Source organism: Xenopus laevis, chromosome 2S (genome assembly GCF_017654675.1).
Source record: "Xenopus laevis strain J_2021 chromosome 2S, Xenopus_laevis_v10.1, whole genome shotgun sequence".
Taxonomy (NCBI): Eukaryota; Metazoa; Chordata; class Amphibia; order Anura; family Pipidae; genus Xenopus; species Xenopus laevis.
In genome coordinates, this window is record NC_054374.1 from 168,465,588 (window position 1) to 168,483,650 (window position 18,063).

Consider the following 18,063-nt stretch of genomic DNA (forward strand, 5'->3'; position numbering starts at 1 on the left):
TCATTTTGAAAAAAACATGTTTTCCCATGACAGTATCCCTTTAAGTAAATACAGCATGTTATGTTAAAATTGTATTATTATCCAAACTTAATTTACATCAACCATTTTGCACATTTTATTAACTATAGAAGCCGTCACTAGTTCTCTCTGTTGAGAATTCTCCAGTAAAAATCTTTTAAGTATTTAAAGCAATTATTCTATTCTATCCTATTCAGGTATAACAGGTGATGAGTTCGATGTTACCTGTTATACCTGAATCGGATAGAATAGAATATTTGCCTATGACTAAGCCTATGACTAAGCACCGGAGGGTGTGAAACGCGTAAGGTGGGCCATGTGGGGTCAGTGTGTATCTGAATTTTAATGTGAATATAAATAAAAAACAATTTTTACTGAAAGAAAGAGGCCGTGGGACAGATATCTTTTTGATCTAAATTCTCTGCATGCGACTGCCTGTGAACTGGGGCAGGTCCCTTCGGCTTAATTGGAATTCATTTGTGGACTCCCGATTTTTTGAATATTTTTTAGAAATACGGCAAACACTAAGGGGATACAGGAACCCAGAGGCTAAAGGGTTACCAAGTGTTTGACTCCCAGGCATTTCCTTCTGCCAGTTCAGTAATACATGAGAGACTGAAGTGGATGATGCAGGAGCGGGCGTGGTGGCAGCACCGTGGAACTGACAGTTAAATCAGCCAAACCAGCCGGCACAGAAGTGATCAAGCCAAGGATGGGAGCAACACACGGACGCAGCAGAGAAGCGCTATAGTAAGCGTATTGTTGCCATAGTAACCAGACGCCACACGGGAGCTGGAGGAGGACACAAGCAGCTGGTCATACGTGTTAGGGTGCCAGGTCATACATATCACACCGCAACTGCAAGAAGGGCGACACGGGCGTAAGTATTGAAGGACTAAATGCACTTTCCCTGAATGGGTTCTATAGATTCCTGTTTTGCTACCCGATAGTAGTCGCTCTCCGCAATAGTCGCCCTGCTCAATATATGCTTTTAGGTCACTATTAAATACATTTTCATCACGGGGAGAAACTGAATATTCTTATAATGGACTTTACATTAACACTGTTTTGATGCGTTATACTTTTTATATTTAGTTCTGCTCTTTATTTAGTCTTATTTTCACAGTTATCTGTACACTGCACATTACTTACATCACTGATGGTAATAGATAGTAACAGATAGTAATAGATAGTAACAGATAGTAATAGATGGTAATAGATAGTAATAGATAGTAATAGATAGTAATAGATGGTAATAGATGGTAATAGATAGTAATAGATGGTAATAGATAGTAATAGATAGTAATAGATGGTAACAGATGGTAATAGATGGTAATAGATAGTAATAGATAGTAATAGATAGTAATAGATAGTAATAGATAGTAATAGATGGTAATAGATAGTAATAAATGGTAATAGATGGCAATAGATGGTAATAGATAGTAATAGACAGTAATAGATAGTAATAGATGGTAATAGATAGTAATAGATAGTAATAGATGGTAACAGATGGTAATAGATGGTAATAGATAGTAATAGATAGTAATAGATAGTAATAGATGGTAATAGATGGTAATAGATAGTAATAGATAGTAATAGATAGTAATAGATAGTAATAGATAGTAATAGATGGTAATAGATAGTAATAAATAGTAATAGATAGTAATAGATAGTAATAGATAGTAATAGATAGTAATAGATAGTAATAGATGGTAACAGATGGTAACAGATGGTAATAGATGGTAATAGATAGTAATAGATAGTAATAGATGGTAATAGATGGTAATAGATGGTAATAGATAGTAATAGATAGTAATAGATAGTAATAGATGGTAATAGATAGTAATAGATGGTAATAGATAGTAATAGATAGTAATAGATAGTAATAGATGGTAATAGATAGTAATAGATAGTAATAGATGGTAACAGATGGTAACAGATGGTAATAGATGGTAATAGATAGTAATAGATAGTAATAGATGGTAATAGATAGTAATAGATGGTAATAGATAGTAATAAATAGTAATAGATAGTAATAGATAGTAATAGATAGTAATAGATGGTAATAGATAGTAATAAATGGTAATAGATGGCAATAGATGGTAATAGATAGTAATAGACAGTAATAGACAGTAATAGATGGTAATAGATAGTAATAGATGGTAATAGATGGTAACAGATGGTAATAGATGGTAATAGATAGTAATAGATAGTAATAGATAGTAATAGATGGTAATAGATAGTAATAGATGGTAATAGATAGTAATAAATAGTAATAGATAGTAATAGATAGTAATAGATAGTAATAGATAGTAATAGATGGTAATAGATAGTAATAGACAGTAATAGATAGTAAGTGATAGTAATAGATGGTAATAGATAGTAATAAATAGTAATAGATAGTAATAAATGGTAATAGATGGTAATAGATGGTAATAGATGGTAATAGATAGTAATAGATAGTAATAGATGGTAATAGACAGTAATAGATAGTAATAGATGGTAATAGATGGTAATAGATAGTAATAGATGGTAATAGATGATAATAGATAGTAATAGATGGTAATAGATAGTAATAAATAGTAATAGATGGTAATAGATAGTAATAGATAGTAATAAATGGTAATATATAGTAATAGATGGTAATAGATGGTAATAGATAGTAATAGATAGTAAAAGATGGTAATAGATAGTAATAGATAGTAATAGATAGTGTATATATATATATATATATATATATATATAGAAAGCACAAAATTGGTCTCTCGCACACCTTCGAATGGAAAAGTACCAGGTGCTGCTGCTGTGTCAAATATTCAGAAATCCATCAGTAGAAAGCAGCGCACACTGGAATTTTTAAAAGTTTAATTTATTTATCAAAAATTTTTAAAATATTACATGTATCGACGTTTCGGTCCTGGTCTTGAGAACGGTCCAAGACCAGGACCGAAACGTCGATACATGTAATATTTTAAAAATTTTTGATAAATAAATTAAACTTTTAAAAATTCCAGTGTGCGCTGCTTTCTACTGATGGATTTCTATATATATATATATATATATGTAGTGACAGAATATAGTGTATATTTATATAATACACAAAAGCCATGAATATCCTGTAAATTATATCCTTATAAACGGTGAGTTCTGATGTCATCAGTTATAAATGGTGAGTAGTGATGTCATTTCGGTCACATGACTCACTGAAACTTGTGTATTATAATAAATAAAGTACCCCCAGTTGCAAAATATGAGGATATTAGAAGTCACCTCGGAGTTCCATGACCTGTATAAAAACTCCTCGGTAACTTATAATATCCCTATATTTTACAAAAGGGGGTACTTTATTCACTATATATATATATATATATATATATATATATATATATATATAGAAAAAGCTTAGATAATTGCCCCAGCACACTCTCTATTAGCACCCGTCCCAGTGCTCAGTCCCCAATCATAGATAAAAGTCCAAGAAGCAGAGGCGGCATTTTCTTTAGTAATTTGCTGAAAACGTATATTAAAAGAGTCACATCATAATGCGACGTTTCGGGCAAGTCACATGCCCTTTATGAAGCTACAGGTACGCAGAATGCATTTAAAGGGATTCAGAAGGAAGTGACATCACATATCAAGTAACATGAGTATACATTTCATTTCATAAATATACTGCAAACAATGTCAAACATTATTTTACATAAATAGAAACAAATCATAGTCTCTATTAAGACCAATAGGGTGTATGAATTTAGCCTATTGATTCACCAAACCTCTCTGTTTTTTAACTTGAGATCTCTGGCACCTCCCCTTTTCTGAGGGGCAATAAACTCTAATACCATAAACGTCAGCTGTTCAGAAGTGTGTCCTTTCTCTATAAAGTGTTATAAAATAATAGCTGACTGGTGTTGTGAAATACGTGACTTGACCATCTGTGTGGCCTCATCTACATACATGACACCACACGGACACATCAAGACATAAATCACATACTTGGAGTCACACGTGTAGTTGTCCCTAATTTGTATCCTCAGATCATTATTGGGACAAACAAACTCCTTTCCTTTATGAACATAAGGCCACTGTACACATCCGTGCCTTTAAATCTTGTACCCAAAAAGGTAGTGGATTCTTTTGGTTTCACTTTCAAATTTGAGGAGGTGACTGAGGCTCCAATGGTTCTACCCCTGTGATATGAAATCAAAGGTGGCAACTTAAACTCTCTCATTGTAGGATTTACGTTTCTAAGTATGTACCAATGTTTGTGTAATACCTCAGCAATTGCTTCACTGTAGTCAGAATACTGTGATACAAAAGGGATACGTTCACCCTGTTTCTTCCTAATTCTTGGGTGATTCACCCGATATTGTGCCTCACGTATGATATTCCTTGGGTAACCTCTCTCAAAGAATTTCTTACACATCTTATGTGATTGAGTAGCCCGTTCATGTGTGTCACTTACTAGCCCATGTACTCTAGATAATTGGTTCACGGGGATCGATTTTTTACATGTGGCGGATGTTTACTTTTAAAGTGCAAAATCTGATTGCGGTCTGTAGGCTTGGTGAAAAGAGAAGTACTTAAATGTCCCCCCTGATCCTTCCATACCAAGACAACCAAAAAATTGATTTGATGGAGATCATGGGTCAGTGTTGAAGTGATCGAAGGGTGCATCTCATTCAGTCACTCATAAAACCGCAACAAGGAGCCAACGTCACCCGCCAAGTACAAAATATCATCGATGTATCTCCACCATGCCAGACAATGCATGGTGAAGTCTACATGCGAAAAATCTTCAAGCCATGCCATGAAGCCATTGGCATATTATAGGGCAATGTTGGATCCCATCGCAGTACCACACAACTAGAGATAAAACCGATTGTTAAAAGTGAAATATTTACAACCCAATATGAGCTCCAGTCCTTCCAAAAAAAAAGGACATCTGTGCATCAGAATATTGAGCTTTCTCTCTGCTGCTGCTGGATCCTTTCGCTCCCACATCAACGATGCGGCTGCTCTCTGCACCGCTTTGCTCTCCGCTACTTCTCCTCCCTCCTGGCGAGCTCTGTACTCCCATCTTCCCCTCTTCGTCTGGGTCACAGCCACCGCATCCCCCAGCTCTTGGGAGGAAGATACAGCAGCCCGGGGCCTGTCAGGCTGGAGAGACTGGGAGAGGGGAGGAGGGGAATATGGGGGTGCAGAGCTCGTCAGGAGGGAGGAGAAGTAGAGGAGAGCAAAGCAGAGCAGAGAGCAGCCGCATCGTTCATGTGGGAGCTAAAGGATCCAGCAGCAGAAAGCCAGGGGGGAGAAATGGAGCGCCGCTCCATGGATAGTCGCCCTGTCGCCTTTTCTGTAGAAGACAGTAAGCAGAGTTTCTGTAAGTTATTTCTTAATAAAGACTTTGGGATTTTAAAGTATAATTTGTCTAGGTGTTTTTTTTTGTTGTGTACTAACAAATTTTTAAAAACATTTTTTTGATGTTACTGGTCGTTTAAGTATCCAAGCACATGCTCGTGTACCATCTGCATTGGGTATGGAGGTATATAAACTGCCACATCAAATGTGGCCAGAATGGTATCTCCTCCCACCTCATCCTCAAGTGATCTAAGTCTGTGTAAAAAGTGACCTGTCTCTTTAATGTATGAAGGAGCCATTTGGATCAATGGACTAAAAACCTTATCCAACATGATAGCATCGGGGCAAATATATTATATTACTATATATAAATATAGTATAGTTACAGTATATAGTATATATATATAGTATAGATACAGCAGTGCAGATCAGATTAAAGGGCAAGTCACAAGTCACTGAGCTGGAGATCCTGGGTGTTTCACCTGTGGGACAGACAGAACTCAGAGCTGAGTCAGACAGACAGAGACTCATATAGTCCTACAGTTTGTGCTTCATTCTGTGCAGCTGCTCCGCCTCGTAGACCAGTGGTTCTCAACCTTCCTAATGCCGCGACCCTTTAATACTGTTCCTTGTTAGTGATGGGCGAATCTGTGGCGTTTCATTTCACCAAATAATTCGCAACTTTTTTGTGAAATTCGCAAATTATTTGGCGCATTGAAACGCCACAGATCATTAATAAGGAACTGTATTAAAGGGTCGCGACATTAGGAAGGTTGAGAACCACTGCTTTTGGTGCTGTCAGGGGGCCTAGCGGCTCCTAGTGGGGGAGTCAGGACCTAGGAGGAAGCACAAGGTAAAAGTTCAGACACAAGTACAGGCAAGGGTTAATGCAGGTTCAAGGTCAAAGTCCAGGCAAAGGTTTAATGCAGAAGGGCACAGAATCCAAAGTCCAAGATAAACAATAATAGTGGCAATATAACGGCACGTGTAGTGGAGAGGTGACTGAGCTTCTCGTAGGTGGGCATGAAGAAACAGAAGATGAATTCTCAGTATATCCAGTCTGGATCCATCTCATCTCCAAAATGTATAAGTGGGGAGCAGAGTTGAACATCTGTACATTTGCTCCTGAGCATTTCACCTGGAATCCTGTGGTTGCCATAGTAACAAGATGTGGGTTCAGTGTGTGGTGCCATTAATATTGGAAATATATTGGTTATAATAGAATCAGTTCTTTAGCTTGATCAGCTCCGAAGCTACGCTGTAGTAGTACAGAAGGCTCAGCTCACACAAGGTGTTGGGGCAGGAGATCCTGATATCCGGCGCTTCTGCAATTTTTGTGAGTTTTGTCGCATGCGCAGTTGTCGTGGAACAGAAAATTGCTCCAACTGCGCATGCGCCGATGCGCCGGTCTCATTACGAAGATTAGCGAAGAGAAGAAGATGGCGTCAGTGAACTCCGATGCCGGAATCTGCACCGAGTGGTAAGTAAAGAATTAGGGGCATTTGCTGGGGGTAACACTTAGGCTGGGGGGAGGAGGGAGGGGGGTCTTGGTGGGGATGGGGGTAGGGTTTTTTTAGATTTAGGGTTAAGTTCTCCTTTAAGGAAGATACTTTCTCTGAGTCACAAATCAGAGGTCAAACCCTCCCACCGGCCTCTGTATAAAGGAACCTCACGAGTGCCGTGTGCTCTGCCCGTATAGATGCCCGGGCAATACATACAAACCATTTAATGACACATGTTTAAAGGGCAATTAAGAATTTGTGGGAAAGAATTCAGGAAAATGGAAAGAGAATTCCTGCCCATCCCTCTGATATTATTGTACATAAGGACATGAATGTTTCCAGGTATTTCCTTTCCTGGCATCAGAGAACCTTAAAGGGATACTGTCATGGGAAAACATGTTTTTTTCAAATCACATCAGTTAATAGTGCTGCTCCGGCAGAATTCTGCACTGAAATCCATTTCTCAACAGATTTTTTTATATTTAATTTTGAAATGAAATGGGACTAGACATATTGTCAGTTTCCCAGCTGCCCTCAGTCATGTGACTTGTGCTCTGATAAACTTCAGTCTCTCTTTATTGCTGTACTGCAAGTTGGAGTGATATCACCCCTCCCCCCCCCCAGCAGCCTAACAACAGAACAATGGGAAGGTAACCAGATAGCAGCTCCCTAACACAAGATAACAGCTGCCTGGTAGATCTAAGAACAACACTCAATAGTAAAATCCAGGTCCCAATGAGACACATTCAGTTACATTGAGTAGGAGAAACAACAGCCTGCCAGAAAGCAGTTCCACCCTAAAGTGCTGGCTCTTTCTGAAATCACATGACCAGGCAAAATGAGCTGAGATGCACCTACACACCAATATTACAACTAAATACACTTGCTGCTTCAGGAATGACTTTTTATATTGTACAGTCAATTATTTGCAGTGTAAACAGTGTCATTTAGAAATAAAAACGACACCATAAACATCATGACAATCACTTTAACTTTTTTCAGTATATTATAAATTGCCCAATTCTTTTTCATTAATAGACAGCTGCTGAAATTCCAAACTGGAGAGTTGCTGAAAGTTTAACAATTCAAATAAAATACATAAAAAATAAAATATGAAGACTAATTGCATAATAATTCAAAAGAGAGTTTCGCTATCTCCAACGTTCTAAAATGTGAGTTACAGGTGAACCTCGTAATATAGTAAGTTAGGTAGAAAAAAGACACACGTCCATCAAGTTCAACCTTTTAGTTTTTTTCTTATCTGCCTAACTGTCAGTTGATCCAGAGGAAGGCGAAAACCCATCTGAAGTCTCTCCAATTTGCCTCAGAGGGGGAAAAATTCCTTCCTGACTCCAAAATGGGACCAGTCCCTGGATCAACTTGTACTATGAGCTATCTCCCATATCCCTGTATTCCCTCACTTGCTAAACACCATCCAACCCCTTCTTATACCTTAAACCTTATTATTTCCCATATCTGATCTCCTGTTCCAGGTCACATGGTTCCACACACTTTGCCAATACTTACTGGAATTGCCTTTAATTGCTTAAAGTGGACCTGTCACCCAGACACAAAAATCTGTATAATAAAAGTCCTTTTCAAATTAAACAGGAAATCCAATTTCTATTTTTTATTAAAGCATTCATAGCTGTTGTAAACTCATTTAAACATCTCAGCTGTCAATCAAATATTGTCTGCCCCTCCTCTATACCTTAGGCAATTCCTTTCACTTTCCATTCAGCACTTCCTACATGTCACTGCTCTCCCCACATTCCCCCCAATCTCTTCACCATTTAATTGTGTAACCAGGACATGGGGATGGACATCAGCTCCCCCATTCTGGTGGGGCCCCATAAGGAACACAAGGGCCCCCTGTCTAAGAAAGAAGCCCAGGGGCTCATAGTTTTGGCTCTTCAGCCCCCCAAACAGTTTCTAGTACTTGAGTGGGAATTGCTGCTCTTTCCTTACACCATATCCCTAATACTATATCCCATAATATGATCAGATGTCTCTCAATAAAAGCAACAACCCTCAGGCCTTATATAATATCCTCAAAGCTGAGCAATCCCTGGTCACTGGCACAAGAGGAGAAAAGGTAACGGGCCAGTTATTTACTTTATATTCCCCACTCCCTGCACTTTATATACAGGGAGAGGCTGATATAAAACAGCCCAGGATTGGGGAATCCTCCAGAGACACAACCTAATCGCCTCGTACTAATGATACAACTAGTGTATCCTCTGTGCACAGTGTGTGTAATTTGTACACAGTGAGTGGAACATTAGTGATAGGCATGTCTGTGGGTTCAGTTATTCCTGATAACAGCAGCCTGTAGTTCAACAACACCCATCTCTCACCCACTGAGAACCTTCAAGGGTCAGGGGAAGATATAATTCAGCAGGAGAGTTTTATTATTTGCCAATACAATTCATATACTACATGAGTGATGTCAAAAGTAGGACTATGTAATTTCATATACCACATGAGTGATGTCACAAGTAAGACTATGTAATTTCATATAGTGACATGAGTGATGTCACAAGTAGGACTATGTAATTTCATATACCACATGAGTGATGTCACAAGTAGGACTATGTAATTTCATATACCACATGAGTGATGTCACAAGTAGGACTATGTAATTTCATATACCACATGAGTTATCTCACAAGTAGGACTATGTAATTTCATATACCACATCCAGCAAGGGATTCATTGCTCTGTTCCTCTGCTCTGGAAATGTTCTGTATAACATGTGAGTGTATAGTGAGTGGCCCCTCTGGGGAGGAGGGATTGGTGCTTCTGGGTTTGGGTGCTGGAACTATAAACAACTGACTCCTCACTGCCTTGTCATTATAGAAATATATTGATCAGGATGGGGACTGGAAGTCCTGCTATCAGCATCACCTGGGCACTCGCTCTCATCTCCACCTTGGCACTGATCCACCCCTGTGAGGTAGGTACTGATCCACCCCTGTGAGGTAGGTAGTGATCCACCCTTGTGAGGTAGGTACTGATCCACCCCTGTGAGGTAGGTAGTGATCCACCCTTGTGAGGTAGGTACTGATCCACCCCTGTGAGGTAGGTACTGATCCACCCCTGTGAGGTAGGTACTGATCCACCCTTGTGAGGTAGGTACTGATCCACCCCTGTGAGGTAGGTACTGATCCACCCCTGTGAGGTAGGTACTGATCCACCCCTGTGAGGTAGGTACTGATCCACCCCTGTGAGGTAGGTACTGATCATCCCCTAGGAGGTAGGTATGGATCCACTCCTGGTAGGTAGGTACTGATCCACCCGTGGGAGGTAGGTACTGATCCAGCCCTGAGAGGTAGGTACTGATCCACCCCTGTGAGGTAGGTACTGATCCACTTCTGGTAGGTAGGTAGGTACTGATCCACCACTGGTAGGTAGGTACTGATCCAGCCCTGAGAGGTAGGTACTGATCCAGCCCTGATAGGTAGGTACTGATCCTCCCCGTGTGGTAGTTACTGATTCACCCCATGACATATGTAACTTCACCAGTTAAACCATGGGACCAGTTTTTCTCTGTCACTGAATGTTGCCCCCAGTATGGGATGTTGGGTGGGAGTTTGGGAAGAGAGTGGAGCAGCCCCTTATGGTACAGCCGGTAGGAGAGATGGTAAAAGATATGGGCAGTAATAAAATAGGGGCAGTAACCCATAGCAACCAATCAGCCACTAGCATTTACTGGTCACATGTAAAAACAAAGATTTTACTGGTTGCTATGGGTTACTGCCCCTAGGAAAACTCAGTGGCCTTTATTATATATGGGGTGAAATTCTGAGCCCCGGCCTTTTAGTAATGAGGAGCTTCACATTGACACTGTGTTTGGGGGGGACCTGGGTGGAATGATGGACAAGAGCCCAGTGATTATATTGTGTCTCTGTTCAGGGGGACAGGAGGTTCAGAAGAGATTTATCAAAGAAGATTGTGTTGGACATGACTGAATCTTCCTATGATGATCAGTACTTGGGCTGCACTGAGGCCATGGATAACAACATCTACAGAATCCTTCATGATGAGCAGACCTCAAACAAGGACTTTGCTGATGCCTGGGATTGTGCCAATAGAGAATGGGAAAAGAGAAAGGGAAACACTAAGGTTCCCATTGGATTTAAGGATGAGTATGCAATATCAACGTTGGTCTACACCAATGATAAGCCAAATATTTACTCTCCCTTCAATAAGGCCGTGCGCCAGGCTGGGAAATCCAGAGATTTCTATCTAAATCATTTCCATTTCAAGGCTCTACATTATTATCTGACCAGGGCCCTTCAGCTGCTCGATGCTGTGGAATCACCAACTTGTCACTTAGTCTTCAGAGGAGCAAAGACTCGATTCACAACTGAGCAAGGGAAACAAGTCCGTTTTGGCCGGTTCACATCTTCATCAACAGATTACCAGAAAGCTTTGGAGTTTGGAGATGACACGGTCTTTACCATCACTACCTGCTATGGGGTCAGAATTAGGGACTTATCGTTCTTCCCTAATGAGGAGGAAGTGCTTATCCCGCCCTTTGAGAAATTCAAAGTCACCGATTTCAGTACAAACAATAATAAAAACAAGATGACCCTTAAGTCTATGAAAAATCATAGTAGGTACAACTGTGAGTTGGTGAAAGGTAAGTGTTTCTACTTAAAATCTCTACTCAGATGCTCCACCTTTATGTACAGTAAACTCTCATCTACCTCTTATATATGTCACTGTTATAAATGTTACTATTATATATATTACTCTTATATATGTTACTGTTATATATGTTACTGTTAATGTTTTATATGTTACTGTTAAATATGTTACTGTTACGCTTATATATATTACAATTATATATGTTACTTTTATATATGGTAGTGTTTTATGTTATTTATTGTCATATATGTTACTGTTACTCTTATTTATGTTACTCTTATATATGTTACTGTTATATATGTTACTATTAATGTTATACATGTTACTGTTATATATGTTACTGTTACTTTTATAAATGATATTGTTACTCATATATGTTACTGTTGTTATATATGTTACTCTTATATATGTTACTGTTGTTATATATTTTACTCTTATATATGTTACTGTTACGCTTATATATGTCATTGTTATAAATGTTACTGTTATATATGTCACTCATATATGTTACTGTTGTATATATTACTCTTATATATGTTACTGTTAATGTTTTATATGTTACTGTTACTCATATATGTTACTATTATATACACTATATTACTTTTAAATATGGTAGTGTTATGTTATTGTTATATATGTTACTGTTATATATGTTACTGTTGTTATATTTATTACTGTTATATATGTTACTTAGTAACATAGTAACATACATAGTAAGTAAAGTTGAAAAAAGACACACGTCCATCAAGTTCAACCTCTTTTTTTTTTTCAAAACACATCAGTTAATAGTGCTACTCCAGCAGAATTCTGCACTGAAATCCATTTCTCAAAAGAGCAAACAGATTTTTTTATATTCAAATTTGAAATCTGACATGGGGCTAGACATTTTGTCAATTTCCCAGCTGCCCCTGGTCATGTGACTTGTGCCTGCACTTTAGGATGGAACTGCTTTCTGGCAGGCTGCTGTTTTTCCTTCTGAATGTAACTGAATGTGTCTCAGTGGGACATGGGTTTTTACTATTGAGTGTTGTTCTTAGATCTACCAGGCAGCTGTTATCTTGTATTAAGGAGCTGTTATCTGGTTACCTTCCCATTGTTCTTTTGTTTGGCTGCTGGGGGAAAAAAGGGACAGGGGTGATATCAGTCCAACTTGCAGTACAGCAGTAAAGAGTGATTGAAGTTTATCAGAGCACAAGTCACATGACTGGGGGCAGCTGGGAAATTGACAATATGTCTAGCCCCATGTCAGATTTCAAAATGTAATATAAAAAAATCTGTTTGCTCTTTTGAGAAATGGATTCAGTGCAGAATTCTGCTGGAGCAGCACTATTAACTGATGTGTTTTGAAAAAAACATGTTTTTCCCATGACAGTATCCCTTTAAGTGCCCTTTCTCCAACATCAGCTTTTCTCCAATCCATAGGCACCATACCAGATGTAAGTGAATCTGAGAAAATCAGAAATAGGGGCTGGTCTAAAACTGAACTAAGCTCTCTTAGAACCCGGGGGTGTATGCCATCAGGCCCTGGAGCCTTGTTTACATTAATTTGTATTAAAGCTTTATGAATCATATCCTGAGTCAGCCACTGACTAGATTGAGCTGAGCCATTAGTGCAGCTATAAAGTGAGCCTGGGAACTCACACTCCTCTATTGTATACACTGAAGAAAAGAACTGATTTAACACATTTGCCTTTTCTGTATCTGTTACAACCAGACTGGTACCATTATTTAATGGAGCAACACTCTCAACCTGCATCTTTTTACTATTAATATATTTAAAAAACTTTTTAGGGTTAGTTTTCACCTCCACCGCAATTAACTCTTCATTTCCTTTCTTAGCCTTCCGGATTGCTGATTTACAACATTTATTACAGTTTTTATATTAATTAAATGCAGCTTCTGTCCCTACAGATTTGTAGTTATTAAATGCCTTTCTCTTCTTTCCCATTAACTTCTTTACCTCTGTATTAAGCCACACAGGATGATTCTTAGATGACAACCATTTCTGTTCTGTATTTTTAGCTGAAAACCTAATGCCCCAATCAATACTCTGTAGGGCAGCCCTCAAGTCACTACAATTAGTTTTCCTGAAATTCCTGGTTTTTGTTGCCCCAGTATATATTAGTTTTTTGCACCAGACATTAAATGATATAACATTATGGTCACTATTACCCAGGGGTTCAATGACTTGCACATTTGCTATAAGTTCTGGCTCATTAGAGATCACTAGATCCACAATAGCATTTTTTCTGGTTGGCTCCTCAACAACCTGTGCCATAAAATTGTCATGTAACAGTTTATAAACTTGTTCCCATTAACTGATCTGGCAGTACTGTTGCTCCAGTCAATATCTGGCTAATTAAAATCCCCCATTATCATTACTTTACCCAAACTAGCAGCCTTTTCTATTTGCATCAGGAGCTTCTCCTCCTCCTCGTCACTTACATTAGGGGGTCTATAGCGACTCCTACAATTAATTTGCTGGATTCTTTACAATTGGTGAAGAACTCCACCCATACGACTTCTGCCCCCTCATTTTCTAACATAACCTCCTCCTTTATATTAGATTTAAATCCTGCCTAACATACAGACATACCCCTCCTCCTTTTCTATTGCCTCTGTCCCAAAGTATAGCCACTGATATTTACTGCCCAGTCATGTGACTCATTCAGCCATGTTTCAGCCAATCACATCATATTTTCCTTCCAGCACCAGCAGCTCCAGTTCTCCCATTTTACCAGTCAGACTCGTTGCATTTACAAACATACATTTAATACTGGTCCCATATTGAACATATGACATGTGCTCCTCCCTATCCTTAACCCCCAGACGAATCTCCTCCCCCATTTTCCCTTTCTTTGCCCACTATCTCATCTAACCTGACTTCCACTGAATCTTTTACTGAACCCTCCCCCCCCCCCACCTAGTTTAAAATCTCCTCCAACCCTCTAGCCATCTTCTCTCCCAAAACAGCTGCCCCATCATCATTGAGGTGCCCCCATTCCTAGGAAAGAGCCTGTAGCCGACTGAGAAATCAGCCCAGTTCTCCAAAAACCCAAAACCCTCCTCCCTACACCAATCTCTCAGCCCCACATTAATCTCCCTACGCTCCCGCTGTCTCCTTAGTGTTGCTCGTGGCTCAGGGAATATCTCGGAGAAAATTACCTTGTAAGTCCTCGCCCTCAACTTTACACCTAGTTTTTTAAAGGTATGTGACTTGTGTGAGTCTATGACTAAAGGCAAAGTAGTGGTCTACTAAATAAAAGTGCCACTCTTTTAGCCATCGTTCTTCTCTTGCACCTCTTTATAATATTTCTAAAGGTGACATGTACATGTGATCCACCATGTGACCCATTATAGTAACACTTCAGGCACAATAGATATATATATATATATATGATCAATTCAGATTGTGGGTCATCACATCCAGGCCAGACCCCATACTGTCCATATCAAATAGGAAACAGTGTGATGTATTGAGTGTGTGATCCCACAAATAAAGATAGAAACAGTTACTGAGAGATAATGGTGTTACACAGAAGAATGGGTTTCTTTATATAAAACTCACAGTCGCCTCCCTGGGTCGCCAATTTATATTTCCCCTACAAAGTGTTTGATGAAATGACTTTGCTTTACCATTGCCATAACTACCCAGAAATTATATCCATTATGATGGACAAGAAATATATTTTCCAATAATTTTTTGCACCCATTCTATAAAAGTAAAATCGTGCCTTTTGTGTCTGTGGGGATGTTGCAGTTGGTCTCTAAATTATTCTTAATATTTCTTCTTTATTTCTTCCAGCCACAAGCGCCGGGAATGGAAGTCTTCCGATTTTTCATTATTTTGGCTGATACTCCTTTGGGGCCCTTTGGGGTCTCTGCTCTTCCCCTGACCCCTGATTTCTACAGTCTGGAGATTGGCCTCATTCCCCCAAAGGTCCCCAGAGACTGTAACCTCTCAATGTCTTCTGTAAGGATCTGACTGATTTCCCACTGAGTGACCTGTAAGCCCCAAGCAGCTTCACTGACACTTTGCATTGTGGGTATTAGTTGGTTGTGTTCCATCCTGTCATATAGAGCAGTGGGGGGGTTAGTGTGTGGCTTCCGCTTTTCAGCCAATCGGCTGCCTCTTCCAGCGACTGGTATAATTTGTTCTTAAATTGTAATTTGTTTCTCAGCCGTGTGAATAGAGAGGCCATGCAATGCTTTGATTAGGAGCTGCTTGAGACTCTTTGCCCATTAGCACATATGGAAACAGTCTGTTTTGTGCTGTTTTGTGTGGCTTAAAACCTTTGCATGTTCACAAATTTTATATTAAATAAATGTTTGTATTGTTATCAGCAGAATCACCATTTATTCTGTTACATCAGGGGGATCAGTGATTGGCTGATCATTAAATTCAATGTCCTGTCAGGCACTTTCACCAGTATAGTCCTTCCAAAAACCAATCGCTATACTGGTGAAATCTGGACAGGTGGTAACCCTAGAGGCCCCCAGAGGATCAGATCCTGACATTATTCTCCTTTATTGAACATATTGCTGTAGGGTTTGGCCAGGATTAATTCTTTCAGATAATTACCAGCTATGGGGTGAACATTGAGTTCCTCTCCATAGACATCAGTGAAAGTGAGGTTCTCATCCCAGGAGAGGAGATATTTTTTTTGCCCAAGGTCACCATGTTCTCCTGACCAGCACCAAGCAAAGGTCCCACCACTACTTCTGTCTGTTCCTACTGGGGCAGAACCTTGTGGCACTGGGAATAAATATTATAATAATGAATCTGGGAGATGTGAATGAATAGCAACACACCTTTATATTATCAGGGAAATCACTGGAGACACTTGGGTTTGGACGAGCAGTAGATTGAACATGAGCTGCACAGACTCTGCTCTCACAACAACTTATATCTTTGTATTGTCTGGTACAGAAAGCATATAAGTGGTTTAAAACTGCTAATGCATGATTAAAGGAAAAGTAACTCCATTTCTGTTTTCTTACAAGATGTACCACATTTATTAGGAAAGTAAATTGTGTTTATTAAGGTCCTAATCCCTTAACAAAACTGTTCTGATGGGGAGATATTATATCAAGAAGAATGGTTGATTTTCTATCTGACACACTGGGGCTCATTTATAAACACTGGGCAAATTTGCACCTGGGCAGTATCCCATAGCAACCAATCCGTGATTAGCTTTCTTAAGCCAGCTGCAGGTTGAACAATGAAAGCAAGCATTTGATTGGTTGCTATGGGTTACTGCCCAGGTGCAAAATTGCCCAGTGTTTATAAATGAACCCCAGTGTTCCTTAAAATCTTAAAGTCTTAGATAATCAAATAAATACATCCATAGGATTTGTCTATAAGTTGGTAATGATGGATCTATACCTTCTTTCAGAACTAGTTTAACATGAGAAGCAGAAAGGTAATACTACTTTGTTGATATAAATGTCATTGAATAAAGTGGATAAAAAATGGGCTAATATATAAATCATAGATATGTAGAAAGGGGAAGTAAGACTATCAGGACCCCCAGCTTTAAAACGTTTGAATCCATGAATTTAACTTCTTGCGTGACAATTAGGGGCACATTTACAAAGCTCGAGTGAAGGATTCGAATTAAAAAAACTTTGAATTTCGAAGTGTTTTTTGGGCTACTTCGACCATCGAATGGGCTACTTTGACCTTTGACTACTACTTCGACTTCGAATCTAAGGATTCGAACTAAAAATCGTTCGACTATTCGACCATTCGATTGTCGAAGTACTGTCTCTTTAAGAAAAACTTCCCCATAGGCTTGCCTGGGATTTTTTGATCGAAGGATATTCCTTCGATCGTTGTATTAAAATCCTTCGAATAATCCTTCGATCGTTCGATCGCAGGATTTGCGCTAAATCGTTCGACTTCGATATTCGAAGTCGAGCGATTTTAGTTCCTAGTCGAATATCGAGGGTTAATTAACCCTCGATATTCGACCCTTAGTAAATCTGCCCCTTAGTGAACTGAGTAACTCGACTGGAGGGTTAAATTAAAAAGAAGTCTATTTGATTTATTGTTGAAATTATTGAATGTGGCCTTGGTTTAGCTCATAAAAAACGTATCTCTAAGTTTACTCCACTATTTAAGAGCTTTCACAGTATCTTTCTATTTATCTCTATTTTGTTTTGTCGGATAGTTGATAAATGTAAGATAGGCTTGTTTCTTTCTCATTGTCATTAATTCTTTATTAAAAAAATCACATTTTATTTGGTGTGATTTCTCCTCGACTTGATTTGAACAAAAACAGAAGCACAATTGCTCATCTATTATCTGAGATGATATTATTAAAAACATCCATTAAGGAAAATAAATATTTGTTTCCAGTTCCAATTTCATGTGCATGGGGGGAAAAAAAGTAAAATCTTTTCCAGATGGTGCAATCTTCTCCATATATCTACTAAATCTGCTTGTTTTTTTTTTTCAATTTTTATATTTTTATTTTTATTACATTTTCAAACAAAAGACATGAAAAAAAAAGAAAAATAAATTACAGGAAAA

The 18,063-nt window shown here is 38.7% G+C and overlaps 1 protein-coding gene across 1 annotated transcript; it reads left to right on the plus strand.

Moving 5' to 3' along the window:
- The first annotated feature begins 646 nt into the window (after window positions 1–646).
- LOC108709063 (erythroblast NAD(P)(+)--arginine ADP-ribosyltransferase-like) lies at window positions 647–15,868 on the plus strand. Its single transcript, XM_041584684.1, has 4 exons — window positions 647–898; window positions 9,735–9,831; window positions 10,791–11,520; window positions 15,334–15,868. Exons 2-4 carry the CDS (start codon window positions 9,751–9,753, stop codon window positions 15,381–15,383), a joined length of 861 nt encoding a protein of 286 aa, XP_041440618.1. The 5' UTR covers window positions 647–898; window positions 9,735–9,750; the 3' UTR covers window positions 15,384–15,868.
- The last annotated feature ends 2,195 nt before the right edge of the window (window positions 15,869–18,063 follow it).

Excerpts from the sequence above, each read along its gene's own strand:
- LOC108709063 (XM_041584684.1), top strand. The coding sequence starts at position 9,751 with ATGGGGACTGGAAGTCCTGCTATCAGCATCACCTGGGCACTCGCTCTC. Across the intron at positions 9,832-10,790 it reads CACTGATCCACCCCTGTGAG|GGGGACAGGAGGTTCAGAAG; the intron begins GTAGGTACTGAT and ends GTCTCTGTTCAG. Across the intron at positions 11,521-15,333 it reads CAACTGTGAGTTGGTGAAAG|CCACAAGCGCCGGGAATGGA; the intron begins GTAAGTGTTTCT and ends TATTTCTTCCAG.